The sequence below is a fragment of the Quercus suber genome, unplaced genomic scaffold (assembly GCF_002906115.3).
Source record: "Quercus suber isolate HL8 unplaced genomic scaffold, Cork oak 2.0 scaffold_341, whole genome shotgun sequence".
Lineage (NCBI taxonomy): Eukaryota > Viridiplantae > Streptophyta > Magnoliopsida > Fagales > Fagaceae > Quercus > Quercus suber.
The window spans coordinates 521,864-538,129 of record NW_027069793.1 but is presented as its reverse complement, the minus strand read 5'-3'; the positions used below and the strand labels follow the sequence as shown (position 1 = coordinate 538,129).

Here is a 16,266-nt window from a genome sequence, read left to right as displayed (position 1 = left end):
TTATCAAAATATATAAGTTTTTGGTAACTTTTATGTTAAATATGTGATTAAAAAAAAAAAACTAAAAATTAGTTTATTTCAAAAGCTAAAAGTTAAATAATTGGCAAAAAAAAAAAAACTGAGATAAAACAGCAAAAATCTTTTAAGCAAAACCCAATCGCACATTAGGTTAATTGCAGACAAACTCTTTGTACTTTTGATTTGGTGTTATTAACCTTGTGGTTGGTACTGGATCAATGTCATTTCGATCCCTTTTTGCAATTAATAATCGCAATGATACAAAATCCTTAAAAAACTGGACCAAATTGAAGTTTTCTACTAGTTTTGATTCGGCATTTTGATTTTCTCCAACGCCCTTAGTTCTTGGTTATATTTGGCACAATGTTGAAAATTAAGTATGGGATTTATTGTGACCCATTTAAAGTTTTTTATTTTTTAATAAATGATAGGAGATTCAAGGAAAATTATTAAGTACTCTCGGAGTAAATGTGTACTTCCCCTCTCACATAAATATTGGGTCCCATCATGCATTTAATTAGTGAATTTACTATTCATGTGAGATGAGAGAGTATGCATTTATGGTACTCCGGAAATACACAATAATTTTCCGAGATTCAAACCCTGCTTACAGCAAAGATTGATTGATGTATTAATTTGATAATAAGTGTAGTTAGTATAAAGTGAACGTTATAAGTTGAAATTATATTTTTCTATTAAAAAAAATTAGCAATCATTATAGAATGTGCACTATAAGTTTAAATTCCAATTAAAAAAAAAAAAAATTACAATGTTACTGACACCTACACTTCAGATTTCTTATGCTACATTAGTCCAAATTTAGTCAGATAATAATCCAATGATGGGAAGACCTTGCCTTATCTTCTCCTAGAATAGCAACCAAACAAACTAGTCCAGAAAAAAGTCCAGGAGATAACAGAAAACGGTCACCCCAGCCAAATGGCTGTGTCATCCACCACCGCAACAGTGTACATTTCCCGAAAAGATTTCCTGACTCAGACGCCAATAAGTGGTGCCACTTTCACAAATTCCATAGCTTTTGCAACCAAGCCACGCAGATTTCACATTAGAAGCTCGAGTGAAGTACCCGCCGAGAATGTTGCAACAGAGGCAGATTCAGAAAGTTCCATTGGAGCTCCAACAGAACCTCCATCCTTGATTTCTGCTCTTAACGTCGAAAGAGCGTTTCGTGGCATACGTAATAATCATTATCTGCCTCATCAATATTTGATTTTGTGTTTTACTTTTACTTGGACAATTTTGAACTCTTTATACGTTTATGTTTAACAGGATGAGAGAGCACTTGTTAGTTTATTCGTGAAAAGTTTGAGCATCACATAAATTCTCTGTTTTTGTTTACGTTTTTGAAACCTTGATGTTTTCTCATGATGCAATTATTTGATCAAATTCAATTTAGAATGCAGCAATAACAGATGTGGATCACTATGGTCTACTTGGATTACAACGTGGATGTTCTCTTGAGCAGGTCATAACTCAAATACCTTTTTGGATTAATATCAACTCTTTTTTTTTGGGCAATCCAAATTGATAACTCTCTCTCTCTCTCTCTCTCTCTCTCTCTCATGTTTTTATTATACAGGTTCAAGTTGCTTACAGAAGCAAAGTTGAAGAACTGACGAAACAGGAATTAGACGAAGAAGAACTCAACAAGAAAGTGGAACTTCTAAAAGTTAGTAACCGGAAATTACCATTTTATAAAAGGAAATCCAATGTTTGACATATTTATTTGAAAGACAATTTTTTTTCCCTTCCATTTAAAAAAAGAAAAAGAAAAAGGGAAAAGCAGTTCTGACAAATCTGATAAAATTAATAGGAATCATACACAATTTTGTCAACTGAGGAAGAGAGAAGGCTGTACGATTGGAGCTTGACTAGGAGTGAAAATCCAAACAGATATGCTTGGCCCTATGAGGTTGATGAAACACCAGCAACTAAAGACCCTCCTCCACCGCAGGTATCCGTCTACTCTTCTTACTCATCTCGGTCGTTATTGTCACTTTTGAATGAATTTTTATCGGTTGGGCATTGATTATTGCACACTTATTATCGCACATTGTTTGTACACATCACCCCTTCATGTGTTAAGAATAAATAACATATGCGAAATTATAAACATTGAATGCACAGAGTGTGAACTACCGAATGTACACTAATATTTTCCCATCTTATAACAATGGCAGATATATATAGTTTCAATTTTAGCTGAACACCCAATTCAAGCCCACCCTTTGTTTTAATTCCTTTTAGATGATGAGACAATTCTAGGCATTTTGCATGTGTTCCTTTTTTGCTTTTTCAAAGCAAGGGACTGCAGCCATGGGCATCCATGATTGGTATAGGTCATAATTTCATACATTGGTCTAAAGTTTCACAGGTAAGCATTGCTTTATCCAGATAAATCTTTTTTAATCAAACTAAAAATTAAAACAATTTATTCTAAACACACTACGCAGGGATTGGTAGCAATATAATAATATATCCTTAATTAATATCCAAAATTCATAGGATTTCAAGAATGTGAATTGTGATGTCTAGGAACTTAAATGACCGGAGTGTGAGTATAGTGATGTTTGTTTTTATTAGGAATGCGATTAAAGTAATTGTTTTATTCTTTTTATGGTTAGTGCATTATGTATTTTCAATCAAAATTATTTCCATTTTTTAAAAATTAAAATAATTCTCAATATGAGATAAAAATTAAATAATAAAAAAATTTCTTAAAGGTGAACATAACCATGTTATTAAAAAAAGCTGAACATGTAGCATAGCTGCATAAGCACTTTATTATAAAAAGGTTTGGCTAAATTCAATAATTTAGTCTAGTGAATTTTACTTCAATTGTACAACTAGTTCCTATAATTTAATTTTGTCAATTTAAACACTCACTTTATTAAAATCAATCAATTTGGTCCTTCTGTCAAAATTTGTTAGCAAACAATGTTGTTTAAATATATATATTTTAAAATTTAACTGAAAAGATTCATGAGATAGACCATTTAATAAATGTTATTTTTTGATGAGTAGTATACTAAAAAAAAAAAAAAAATTTAAAACAACTTCATTTGCTAACATATTTGGACATAAGGAATGTATCGACTCATTTTGACAAAGTAAATTGACAACAATCAAAGCTTAAAAACTAATTTTGACAATTGAAGTAAAAATCAAGGGATTAAATTAAATTTTAGCCAAAATATTTTATTTTAGTTACTCGATGGATATATAACTTTGGGTATAATTGTCACTTAAAAATATAGAACTTTCTCAAGTCCCTAAAACAAGAATCCATTTTCCTGTGAACGTTTTCCCTTAAGCTATTTACAACCTAACATGGGATCCTTACAAATCTTGAGAGGATTTTTGGGAATTCTAAAAAATTACCACAAATCAAATGACAACTAAATTAACATGTCATTTATTTTTCATGTGTTGATTAGGATATAAAGAAAAAGTCTATGGATACACCATTTTTCACAACTATGGTGATAATAAAATTACAACTTATGAACAATAAAACTATATATTATTTGTAATCCTTCTCACATGAGGTGAGTGTAGAATTACCCCATATGAGAATGGTTACACATATCACCATTACATCGATAAAGGGAACATATGAAATTTAATGTTCATCACTCATCATGTTAAAGGTGAAAAATAGCATCTCATTAATTCAAATTAAAAACTATGTTTGCGGTTATTTGTTGTACATACCAAAATGTATTGCATGCATTGGATATATACATCATTTCTCTAAAAATAAAAATTTTAAATTTCACATAGCTGTAAAACTCACAAGGTAACGCATATGTCCCGTGCATAAGATACTGATTAGTAACACAATCTCTCACTCGGTCCTAAACCTAACTGTAATAGTGTAATTTATTATTCTGTAAACTTTTACCTGGCAGGAACCAGAGGATGTGGGACCAACAAGATTGGTGGGATACTTCATGTTAGGGTGGTTCATATTGTCAGTCATACTATCTATTGGCCTTAATCGATAGATAATGAATGTCGCATGGGAGATGCATTTATTTCAGTTTGGAGGAGGAAAAAAGAAAAGGGGCATAAAAATTCTTGAAGCCCCACAAGATTATTATTAGTATAAGGTTTCTTGTTGAAAAACAATTTTATATGCATATGAAAAGGCATTTTTTCTAAAGGATTTGTTTGTTTCAACATATTGTCTAATTTATTGAATAGTTATAAGTTTATATATAATTTTTAAACAAAACAAATGAATAAAATACGTTTATCTAAACAAAACCCCCAAATGGTTTTTACTTTAGAATCATTATTCTTTTTTTTTTTTGCTAAATAGAATCATTATTCATTGATTTTCTCCTATGGTCACCATATTGTTGTGTTGCTTATTTCCACTATATTTATTGCTTACACAAATTTAATAATTGATTGCATTAACTAAGAAATGTTCACTCTTGATAATAGCTTTTTATTATCAAATCAAGACACCAATCAATTTTTGATGTAGGTGAAGATTGAACCCCAAATCTCTTATACAACCATTAAAGATTTTATTAATTGAGCTAACTGGAACCCACACTCAATAACTACTTAGACTTAAAACTTTTTTTTTTTTTTTTTTGAGAATACTAGTATTTAACACATATACGGGGACATGGGAGAAGGTCTAAAACTTGGTTAACCAAGGGTCTAAAAATAACATTTTTTTTTTTTTTGTACTAGTCCATTTCAGGCATATTGATTGAAGTATTAGATTTTAGTTTGTAAATAAAGGATAAAAGTAAACACAAATCACCATCATAATAGGTTTAATGTACTGGATTACTAGACCCAAGTCAAGTCCATAAATATTAATCTAGTATATTTATTTCCCTTTTATAAAAAATTTCTAATACAAAGGAGGGCATTTTGTTTTTATCTCACCCTCCCATAATATCCAAAGCGAAACACAATTGACCATTCCTTCCATTTCCAATTTCCTTCTTCACTCCAAGCTTCTCTCTCGGCGCCTCGACCTTGTTGGCATTGCTGCCTCAATCCACCCCTTTCTCTCTCTCCAAGAATTTCCCTTTTATTTCTCATGTTTTCTTTTTCAATCTCGAACATATGTGATTTTTATTTTTCTTGAAATCTAATGCATCAATTCATTTCATTTTCATGCAGTAGGAATGTTCCCTTAATCTAATCCAAAATTATCATTTCATTTTCGGTAGACATAGGTAAGAGTTTTGAAATTCGTTATTTGTGTGATTTCGGTCAAATGCTAAATTGCTAATTTTATTTTTACAGAGTCTGACTACTAATTTTATAGTTTAATTTCTTTGTTGGAAGAGGGGCTATAAGGCTTAAAAAACAAAAAACTCCACCCTACAAATACCGTCATATTTATTTCCACAATTTTTTTTAAGAGAATTTCAATCTATGACGTTCGCTCTTGATGATAACTCTTTATCATCAAACCAAGACACCAATTAGTTTTTGATGTAGGCGAAGATTGAATCTCAAATCTCTTATTCAATAATAAATTTTTTACCAATTGAGCTAATTAGAACCCACGTTTCCACAATTAAATGTGCATAAATAAACTGTGAAGATTAATTGTAGTCTTCGATCTACTCATTGTGAAATGCATAATCATATCTGACTTCACCATTTTAATTCATGAAAAAAATTATGGTTTGATTTCCTCTTGTTTTATTAGAAAGGGGAAGGGAAAAAAAAAAAAAACTTTAACACAGAAAAATAAAATACAAAGGCGCAAAACAGAAAAAAGTTTAAGAAAATTACTGAGCTCAACTGTTGAATTTGATTAAAAGAGAAATGTACTGTTACCCTTAATATAACAACAGCATTTTCAAAAAATAATAATTAAATTTCATACACACTATCTAAATGCACAGACCAACAAAGCATATAATTATATAAGATTTATAGACCTAATATTTTCAAAATCATGAAAAAATATATATGCATTAAAAAATCGTAGTATTCAAGCGAAAATTTGATTTGTACTTCTGCTGTATGCAAAATTAAAAAAATTCAAGCATATATGTTGCCTATCTCACTACCCCAACCAGATTATATAACACAAAATTGTATCTTTCAATAATATCATAATTTTCAATATATCATAACCGTTTCAAGTAGTCAAAACAAATAAAATATACTCTCTTCGTCCCAATTTGTTTGTCTTCTATTCCATTTTGGGATGTCCCAAAATATTGTTCTATTTCTAAAATTAAAAATTATTAATTTACTAATGTTTTTATTATGCTCATACTTTATTTCCAAAACTATTTTTGATAAATTTATTTAAGAGTAGTTTTAGAAACTTATACATTTTTATAGAACAGACAAGATAATAGATAATGTTCTCTTAAAAAGTTGGATTTTTGAAACAAGACAAACAAATTGAGCCAGAGGAAATATATATATAAGCAACAAATATGTGAGCAAAAAGAAAAATGCTCTGTATCCTGATTGGCACTCTGCCCTATGGTTTTGGCTTAGCCTCATTTACCTGTTTTCCAACCAACTGAATCCCAATGACCTAATCATCAACCATCATGAAAATCAAGGCGACAATTTAAAAAAAAAAAAAAAAAAATAAGACTGAAAAGTTTTTGTAAGAGAAAAATCAAGAAGCATCTCAAAAATCAAGTGCAAAAGAAATCCTTCTTTACCAGGGCATTAAGCTAATGTCATTCACCTAAAGTATTGTTTTCCATTTACATGGCTCCCAAAAGTTACCTACATGTTATAAGAATTGTACTTGATGGTGCCAGAAAACATCAAGTCCAAACACTCGTCCGTATGGTCGTCCACCTCAATGCTCAGCTGTGCTTAATACCCTCGTCCCTCCGTTACCACCAATGCCCGTTTAAGCTCGTCCAGTGTAGGACGAGCGAGCTGCATATCTCGTCCTTCAGTAATGACGGACGAGATGGATAATAGAGAGCTAGACCTCGTCCATCATTAATGACGGACGAGGTCAATTCACAGACGGACTAAGCACCCTTTCAGCCAAAAGCTGCATCGCTTAAGTCTCAACACAGTTTCTGAAGAGGTAACCCTTGTGGCAGTTATGGAAGTTATACACTGAATCCTCCAAACTCTACAACGATTGGTAAAGGTAACTGATTTCTACTGCTATATAAAGGCCTGTCTCTGCAAAGGTAAGGGGATCTTCTTCTTTTCTATTCTTTCTCCGGAAAGAACTTGAGAAACATAAACACAGTTTTCCTATCCTCCAGTTTTCTAACTTTACCATCGGAGAATCAAAGGCCGGCCACAACCGGTCTTCTCTGCTGACTTTCTTTGTTTTCTCAGGACTCATCTTACTAGATCAAGAACATCCGAAGACATTCCAGCCCACTGACTCCTTAGAATTCCTTTAAATCTATCAGAATTTCTTGGGAAGTATCAGTTGGCGCCGTCTGTGGGAAAGAGTTGTTTTTTGAGTTCTAGTCTTTCTCCAATCAAGGGTTGAAATGGTTCGGACAAGGTCTAGAGCAACGAGTCCAGGCCCTCAACATAGTCGGGACGCTTCTAGTAACCCTCACCGAGACCGTCAGTCAGCACCTACCATGCAACCTCCCTCATTTCAACACGTGCAATCCATGGCTGCGCTATGGCGGANAATAAAATTAAAAGGATTTTTATACAAGAATTTTATTAGAAATCAATGAACTTTGGCAATTGACATTACCTTAAATTAAATCACATTTGCATGCATGGACTAATATTTACCTGAAATTAATAACCATTCTTTCGATCAGACAATGTTACCTTGACTTAAATTTTTTTGGAAGTTTCATTATTTATGAGCACTCTAGGATCTGATCCCTCCTATCTTCCACATAAGAAGCTTACATCAAAGCGTGAAATGAGAAATTGAGGATTTTTTTTATATATAAAAAAATCACTTTCTTTACTTTTTTTTTTTTTTTTACTATCAATTAATCTTTTCAGAATTCTTTTGTCCGACACGATTTTATTTTATTTTATTAAAATGCTTATGTTGCTTGTAATATTTAATTATTTAATTTTATATTATTATGTTAGTGATATGTGCGCCAACGATACAAACCGTTTATCAAATTGATATTTTCTATTAATAAGTTAACAATAAACTAAGTTGACTACAATTTTAAAATAACATTGACCAAAATAATTGCTACTAAAATGTATCGACCAAATTAGTGTTTTTGCCAAATCTAAAGTATATAATATATGAAAGAAGAAGAAGACCCTCTTCTTTGAGAAATGAATTAGTATTAGATTAAGTTTCATAGTGCTATTCCGTAGTTTTCTTCTAGTGTATTTGTTGAATATGAGATAAAAGATATAATTTTTGCTAACTTTAATACTAAATATATGATAAAAAATAAAATTTAACTAATTTTTTATAAAAAAATATAATTTTATTAGATAAGATATAAAAGAAATGCAGAGAAAATAGAAAAAGCTTTTTACCACACAGGCACTTTGATTGATTTTTTGCCTTTGGTTTTTCTCTGAAAATTTTCTCTCTTTTGTGTTTTTTTTTTTTTTTTTTTTTTTTTTTTTTTTTCCCTAAAAAAATTTTGAAAATGAGAAAGGATGGTTAGTTTAAGTATTTTTTTCTCAAGAAAATTTTGACTTTTTGAAAATATGAGAAAGGATGGTTAGTCTAAGTGTTTGTTTCTCAAGAAATATTGATTTTTTTTTAAAAAAAATATGAGAAAGGGATGTCAGTTTTTGTGTTTCTTTTATGAAAAAAAAAAAAAAATGAGAGAGGGTAGTCGGCCATTTTATCGAAGAAAAAAAAAATGGAAAAGAAAAAAAAAAAAAAAAAACTAACAGAAAGTAGATGTTTTGAATTTTTTGATGTTTCTATCATACACAACAAAAAATATCATTTGACCTAAAGATTATTTTAGAGACAATGTAGATCTTTATCCCATTAATTAATTGCAAAGTGTCTCGATTAAGCGTCATTTAGTATGTAAAAAAAAAATCCAACTTTCCTCATAATAAAAAATTAGCTGGCTCACAGCTAATGAAAAGGAATCTTAGTAATGATGGGTGTTTTTATGAAGGTTACACGGAGCAAGCACATGTACAAATCCCATGTTTTTCGTATGAATTTCAAAACATAAACATTTTAAATTATTTTCGGCGGCAAGATTAGTATTCTATAAATAGGTCCTAATGTCATGTTGACAGTCACAGAAATAAATACGTCAGAAACAAAGAGTGATTTTTCTTTGTTAATTTGGTAAGAATTGATAGAGAAATGGGACTAAAGAATATGAGTTTGATCCTAGGATTTCTAGGGTTTGTTTTTCTGCAAGGTTTGCTCGTTTGCACTGCTTATAATGTCCACCACTACAGTTTTATTGTAAGTTTCCTCTATATTCTTGATCCCTGTAAAATTTATTGGACACAAACCTTCTGAAGTAGTGTCTGTGCTTGCAAAAAAAAAGTCTCTTATATATTCATTATGGAAAAGTGTTGATTATTTTTATTTTTCTATGTAAAACCACCCATCAGTAATGATCTATATTGGTAAGGGACCTAAAGAATGTGGTTGAAACCTTTTCTGTATATATTTTTTTTCATCTTATGGTATTTGATTTAAATATTTTACATTCTGGTTGTAGGTGAAGAATACATTTTTTTGAAAGGCTTTGTAGCAACAAGACAGTGCTTACCGTAAACGACAGCTTCCCTGGACCAACAATTCTTGTCCACAAAGGCGATAGGGCTTATGTTAATGTCCACAATGAAGCAAGTTATGGTGTCACTATTCACTGGTGATGATGGCTCCCCCCCCCTCTCCCCTCTCTCTCTCTCTCTCTCTCTCTCTCTCTCTCTCTCTCTCCACATACACACACAATATAGACCATCAAACCAATTTGGAGAGAGAAAAAAACCTTGCTTTAAATTGTGCATTTGGACTTTTTTTTTTTTCTGAGAAGAGGACTATTTATTTATTTTTATTAAAAGTTTATTTGGTGAAAGTTGATAGAATAATAGAAAAATGAGATTCTAAAAATTTGTACATCAAGTTTTATTTTATTTTATTTAAAATGTGTTCTCTTGCATGTTGGATCAAACTAACATTTGAAACGATAGGTCCTTCATGCATGTTTTCCTTGACTTCTCCCCAACTCTTAGGGTCAAAGTTGGGATTTGGTTCCAAAACAGCAAAGTTATACTCTATATGATATATATTTGAATTTAACACTTAAAAGTTTATATATATATATATATATATTATTTTTTAAAGAGACTAAATTAATAAACATGTAAACTTGTAAATTAATTTAATTGTTTATATATAATTTTTCACAAAATAGGAAACAAATTATTGCATAGAGAAGAAATGTTAACAATTTTGAAGGAAATTGCATTGTTCTTTTATTTTTGTATTTTTTCTGTTTTATCAATTGCTTCCTTCTTCTTCTTTTTTCCTGTTTACCATAAAATGAAATAGGGAAAAAAAAAAAAAAATCACTGATTTCACTGTACTTCAACCTATGGCTCCATGATAATAGTCAATTAATATAAATTTTTTGGATTCTATAAATTTCAACCTATGGCTCCACGATAATAGTCAATTAATATATATATATATATATATTTAGATTTAATAGAATTTCAACCTATGGTTTCCTGATTATTGTTTATTAAAAAAGTTTACCAGTTGAGCTAATTAGAATTTACTTCAATAAATTATTAGTTATTATTGTGTATTTTTGGATGACTAGGGCAATTCCTTGGTTGACCTAAGGGCTCCTTCATTAGTCCGTTTGGAACAACTTATTTAGCTGAAACTGAAATTTTTTTGTTGAAAATACTATAGATAAAACTAAAAGTTACGTGAAATAGTATTGTAAGATCCATGAATAATACCTAAAAGTGCAATGAGACCTATGAATAATAACAAAAATAAACTGAATAATAAAAATAGCTGTCTTTTTAAGCCAATACCAAATACAACCTTAAAAATACAAAAGAAATACAAAGAAAGTGATACATATATGCAAGCCGATGACATTATTCAGTTACCATGCTATAAATAAATAATGATTGGCTCAAGTTTCGTCCAAGAAAAATTCAAAATCATGTTGCTTTTTAACTAAACAACAAAATTATATAACATTTGTCAAGACTTTAGAGTCTTATAGTTAGATGATATTATCTTAATTTCCTAATGATACTAACGGGTTTATATTCCCTTCCCTCACTTATTGTAAAAATAAATAAATAAATAAATAAATTCATGTAGATATTATACAACTTTATACATTAGTTATCAATACGACAATGCATGATATGATGTGTCACCTAGTGTTCATCAACAAATACCATGAAAACTCATGAATACTTTTAACTTTAATTTTTTTTTTTTCTATAGGCATGGAGTGAAACAACCAAGAAATCCATGGTCAAATGGTCTTGAGAACATTACACAATGTCCCATTAAACCAGGAAAAAATTTTACTTATGAGATCATATTTTCAGATGAAGAAGGAACTCTGTGGTGGCATGCACATAGTGATTGGACACGTGCCACAGTCCATGGTGCCATTGTAATTTTACCTAAGGCCAAAACCAGTTTTCCATTTCCCAAGCTTGTTGCGGAACAAGTACTCATACTTGGTAAGAGCAATGCTAGGGACAATTTTTTTTATTTTTTATTTTCACTACAAAATATGGTGACAAGTAATGATTGAAATAAAATTATTTTAATACGAATCCACCACTAACACTAATTTTGCTTTGCTCCAATTATAACAAACAATGTTAGCAATTGAAAAAAATAATTGTGAAATTTTTTGAAAACTTTCCCCATATTTCAAAATTGGCCCAATAACTCTACTACACCAAACCCAAACATGTTAATAACATATAACATATACATACCTTAATAATTGGGAAATTTTGAGGGGTAGGGTGAGGAATTTTTGCGTGGGAAGACTAGACTATAGTATCGTAATTTAATTAATCACATGTCTACATGAATGCATACACATATGTAAGTGTTTGTTTAAAAATATTAGAACATATTATGAAATTGTCATATATTTGTAAACAATAGAGATATAAATTTCTTAATTTAAGAAATAACTATTTTTATATAATAAAAATACAATCAAATAACTGAATAATTATTACACATAAATAACCATTTCATTACATGATCTATTATTGTATATCAAACATATCCTAAAATTAGTGCATTCCATCTACCCTTGCCTGTATTTTCTCCTCCCATCATCCTTTGTCCCAAGCATATATTTATAGCTTTATTTTCATTTTATAAGATGAGTTTTTCTTAATTGAAATTTCCAACCTTTTGAATATTTGAATTTAAAGTATCTAACTTTTTTAAGGACTCATAATTTTCAAGGAGCGGTTGAAAATTAAGAAAATTTAATTAATTATTCATAGTCTTTTATATAAGGGTTAATAGATTTTTATTATTGTTTTAAATTGTCTAGTTCTGCCCTTGCATGTCCTAGCTATCTAAACTCTAAAGTGAAGTATTATGGGAAATTATTGTTTCACATTCTTTGATATAAACTTTGTACACACAATGTTTATATTTCACATTAGGTGTTCAAATTTTTCAAGAATGTTAATATATAACACATGATTACAAATGATATGTATGGAGACGGTATAAAGAGGGTCCAACAATCAAAGCCCGAGCATTATATACCTAAATCTTAACCTTGTTGCAGGGGAATGGTTCAAGGGAGATGTGAAAGAGATAATAGATAATGCCACAGCTACCGGCGGTGATCCAACACTATCAGATGCTTATACTATTAATGGACAACCAGGATTTCCAAACAATTGTTCTAATGGTATGAAATATCAATGTATACTAAAAATGTTATTGCTTAATGAAATGAGCTTGTCGTTGTCAGCAAATATTGGTCAGCAATGTAAGTGAAAAGAACTTGCAAATCATTTTCTGATCATTATAATTTCATGATGCAGATACTTCATATAAACTTACAGTTGAGTATGGAAAAACATATCTTCTCCGTTTANAATCCATCTTCTAAGTGGAGGCATCTGGATTGGGGCCGTCCTGAGGCTGGGTTGTGGCATCGTCCTCTATGTTGGCGTCCTCAGAGTCAAGGCCAAGGAGAGAGCTGGTGGTGGCAGGGTTCAAATTAAGCATAATTGAACTAAAGTCCACATCAGGAAATCTCTCAGCAGCATCTATCCTGAAGTCTTCGAACCCTGCAGCATAGTTGGTGTCTAAGGCGTCTGTATATTGCTTGGACGCCTTAAATTCAGCCACAGCATCTTCCTTGGCTCTGGAGAGAAGAATGCTCTGCTCGTCGGTCCTTCGTTGTAGATCCTCAAGACGAGCATCCTTCTCTGCAGCATTGGCCTTCAACTCTTCAACCAAAGCTTGGAGCCCCTTAGCCTCCTCGGTCGTCTTGGCAGCTGCCTCAGCCCATTGTTTAGCCTCCTCCTTCAACTCCCGTATCCTCGTCTCCAGTAAAATCCTCGTCTTGTCCAACCCAGTGGCCTGTCTGGACGCAGCTATGAACTTGGACATGCCCTGAGGGAATTCAACAAAACAGGTTTAGATTAAACTGAAAGGAAAATAAGAAAGACGTACATCTGGTCAAGACGAGGATAAGAATTTCTTACCTTGAGGAGGTCATGAACACCAGAGTGTTCGAAGTCCTTCAAGGACATGTCATAGCAAACATTGATGTCCTCGTCCGTCACTGCACTTTTGAAGCGCTCCCAGGCCAAGTCTTCGTTTTCAATGATATTGGAAGGGGCCCCTGGGATGGTTGAGACGAGGAAGGTGCAGTCTTGGATGGAGGAGTCTTGGATGGAGTAGACTCCACGGGAGTAGACGAGTCAACCTCGTAAACTCTGGTAGGCTGCTGAGAGGACGGGGTGGGCTTAGTCACCTGGGACGAGCCATGCTTCACCTTTTTACCTCGCCTGCTGGGGAGGTTCTCCAGATCTAAATTTTTAGAGATAGTTTTTCTCTTCTCCCCAGCAGTAGGACGAACTTGGCGATCGATCTCAGGACGATTCCCCTCACCAACTTCTTTTCCTTTGTTGCCCCTCATAGTTGCCATTCCTGTGAAGAGACGAGGAGGATTTACTTAGAAAAATGAAAATAATAAATCTAAGGAGCACGAGAAACATTTACTTACTTTTTCTAACTGTAATTTCGTGTGCAAGGGCAACGTCAGAAGGTTGAGGACCAAAACCCCACTTTGCAAGTCGTCTGAGAGAGACTAAAGTGTGGAAATCCCTGTCCGCGTATAGACGAGCCCTGTGGACGCGGTCACGGTGCAACTTGCTTAAAGTAGGTCGTCCAACAGCTGCAATGAAATAAATCAACGTTAAATAAGTTAAGTGAAAAGCAAGTAAAAAGGAATGAGAAGCTAAGGGACTTACCCTCAGGACGAAGGTTTCCTAAGTCCCCACTGAAATGACCAAAAGAATCCCGGCCAACGTCTGAAGGATTTCCAGCCCAAAATCCAGAAACGAAGAAAAACTCCGTCTTCCACTTCCTGTCAGACGAGGCCAAGGATCTCACCAATCTACAGTCTTTACTCCTGGCAGTGAATTGGTAAAAGCCAGGAGATTGATGAATCTCGGAGGGTTTGTAGCAGTAGAGGAACTCGTCCACAGTGATAGGACGATCTCCTCCAAACACTTCTCTCCACAAAATTTGCATAGAGACAATTAACCTCCATGCATTAGGGTTGAACTGACACACCCCTAAACCTAACCTAAATAACAGTTCTCTTGTAAAAGAATTTAAAGGAAATCTAAGGCCCCCAAGAAGGTAGGCCTCGTATACACCTATTCCAAAATGAGGATTGCAGCACCACTCTCCACGGACGGGTAATCTAGGATTAAACTCGTCTGGGATTTGGTACCACTCCTTAAGGTTGTTTAACCTTTCCTCGTCCGTCTTCGAGGGAATATCTACAGCGCAGCTATATACGGTTACCTCAGTCTCGTCCAAAGGGTTAGACGGAGGGATAGAAGACGAGGTACCTACCTGGGACCCTACAGTTTTCCTAAGTTGTTCTTGAATTTCTTCCAAAGGAACCCCAGGGACCCCTGAGACGTATTCCTCGTCGGTAGTATTTCCCCTACTGCTACTACTACTAGTATTACCGGAGCTATTACTGCTTCCGTCGTAATACTCGTCTATGGCTCTTACTGTACTATCACTAGACGAGGAAATAGTGATTCCTGACATTGTCTAAAAAGGAAATTTTTAAGAAAGCCTAAAAAGACGAAGGAAGAGGGATTACCTGGATCTAGGACGTACTGAAACTATAGACGCAGGAAGTCTTAGACGAGGCTCTAGACGAGGGATGTCAAGGAGGAAAAATCTCAGAAGTAAAGAGGGTAATGGGGGCATTCCACTATTTATAGATGTTGACCTGAGCATATAAAGCGACACAACCAACCAAGCCTTGACACGTGGCCCACGTCTCGAAAAAATGAATCGACGAAACAAATCACCAATTACATCGTGACACGTGGCGCTTCTGATTATTTGGAGTAAGATCATACGTTCAAATGAGTTATACACCTGTGGACGACGCATGGACAAGGGGGGCAACTGATGGTGCCAGAAAACATCCAAGTCCAAACACTCGTCCGTATGGTCGTCCACCTCAATGCTCAGCTGTGCTTAATACCCTCGTCCCTCCGTTACCACCAATGCCCGTTTAAGCTCGTCCAGTGTAGGACGAGCGGGCTGCATATCTCGTCCTTCAGTAATGACGGACGAGATGGATAATAGAGAGCTAGACCTCGTCCATCATTAATGACGGACGAGGTCAATTCACAGACGGACTAAGCACCCTTTCAGCCAAAAGCTGCATCGCTTAAGTCTCAACACAGTTTCTGAAGAGGTAACCCTTGTGGCAGTTATGGAAGTTATACACTGAATCCTCCAAACTCTACAACGATTGGTAAAGGTAACTGATTTCTACTGCTATATAAAGGCCTGTCTCTGCAAAGGTAAGGGGATCTTCTTCTTTTCTATTCTTTCTCCGGAAAGAACTTGAGAAACATAAAAACACAGTTTTCCTATCCTCCAGTTTTCTAACTTTACCATCGGAGAATCAAAGGCCGGCCACAACCGGTCTTCTCTGCTGACTTTCTTTGTTTTCTCAGGACTCATCTTACTAGATCAAGAACATCCGGAGACATTCCAGCCCACTGACTCCTTAG

General features: G+C 33.4%; 2 protein-coding genes and 1 long non-coding RNA gene across 3 annotated transcripts; 2 read left to right on the top strand and 1 right to left on the bottom strand.

Annotated features, from left to right (window-relative positions):
* Positions 1-874: 874 nt before the first annotated feature.
* Positions 875-4,186, top strand: LOC112011870 (NAD(P)H-quinone oxidoreductase subunit U, chloroplastic). The gene is made up of 5 exons (XM_024044209.2): positions 875-1,216; positions 1,443-1,504; positions 1,619-1,708; positions 1,853-1,993; positions 3,951-4,186. The coding sequence occupies exons 1-5, from the start codon at positions 958-960 to the stop codon at positions 4,044-4,046; spliced, it is 648 nt and encodes a 215-aa protein (XP_023899977.1). The 5' UTR covers positions 875-957; the 3' UTR covers positions 4,047-4,186.
* A 5,099-nt stretch (positions 4,187-9,285) lies between these two features.
* Positions 9,286-13,076, top strand: LOC136061694 (uncharacterized). The gene is made up of 5 exons (XR_010623531.1): positions 9,286-9,409; positions 9,672-9,824; positions 11,432-11,676; positions 12,762-12,887; positions 13,024-13,076. It is a non-coding gene; the product is annotated as an uncharacterized LOC136061694 (long non-coding RNA).
* A 693-nt stretch (positions 13,077-13,769) lies between these two features.
* LOC112041089 (uncharacterized) lies at positions 13,770-16,266 on the bottom strand. Its single transcript, XM_065759792.1, has 3 exons — positions 14,464-16,266; positions 14,217-14,387; positions 13,770-14,140 (listed from the first exon to the last, which is right to left on the bottom strand). The coding sequence occupies exons 1-3, from the start codon at positions 15,278-15,280 to the stop codon at positions 13,770-13,772; spliced, it is 1,359 nt and encodes a 452-aa protein (XP_065615864.1). The 5' UTR covers positions 15,281-16,266.

What these genes read in the sequence shown, in the direction of transcription:
- LOC112011870 (XM_024044209.2), top strand. Translation starts at nt 958, where the DNA reads ATGGCTGTGTCATCCACCACCGCAACAGTGTACATTTCCCGAAAAGAT. An exon ending in AAGAGCGTTTCGTGGCATAC is followed by an intron (nt 1,217 to 1,442) that starts GTAATAATCATT and finishes TTTAGAATGCAG; the next exon opens with CAATAACAGATGTGGATCAC. An exon ending in AAGACCCTCCTCCACCGCAG is followed by an intron (nt 1,994 to 3,950) that starts GTATCCGTCTAC and finishes TTTACCTGGCAG; the next exon opens with GAACCAGAGGATGTGGGACC.
- LOC112041089 (XM_065759792.1), bottom strand. Translation starts at nt 15,280, where the DNA reads ATGTCAGGAATCACTATTTCCTCGTCTAGTGATAGTACAGTAAGAGCC. An exon ending in AGGAAACCTTCGTCCTGAGG is followed by an intron (nt 14,388 to 14,463) that starts GTAAGTCCCTTA and finishes ATTTCATTGCAG; the next exon opens with CTGTTGGACGACCTACTTTA. An exon ending in CGAAATTACAGTTAGAAAAA is followed by an intron (nt 14,141 to 14,216) that starts GTAAGTAAATGT and finishes GTCTCTTCACAG; the next exon opens with GAATGGCAACTATGAGGGGC.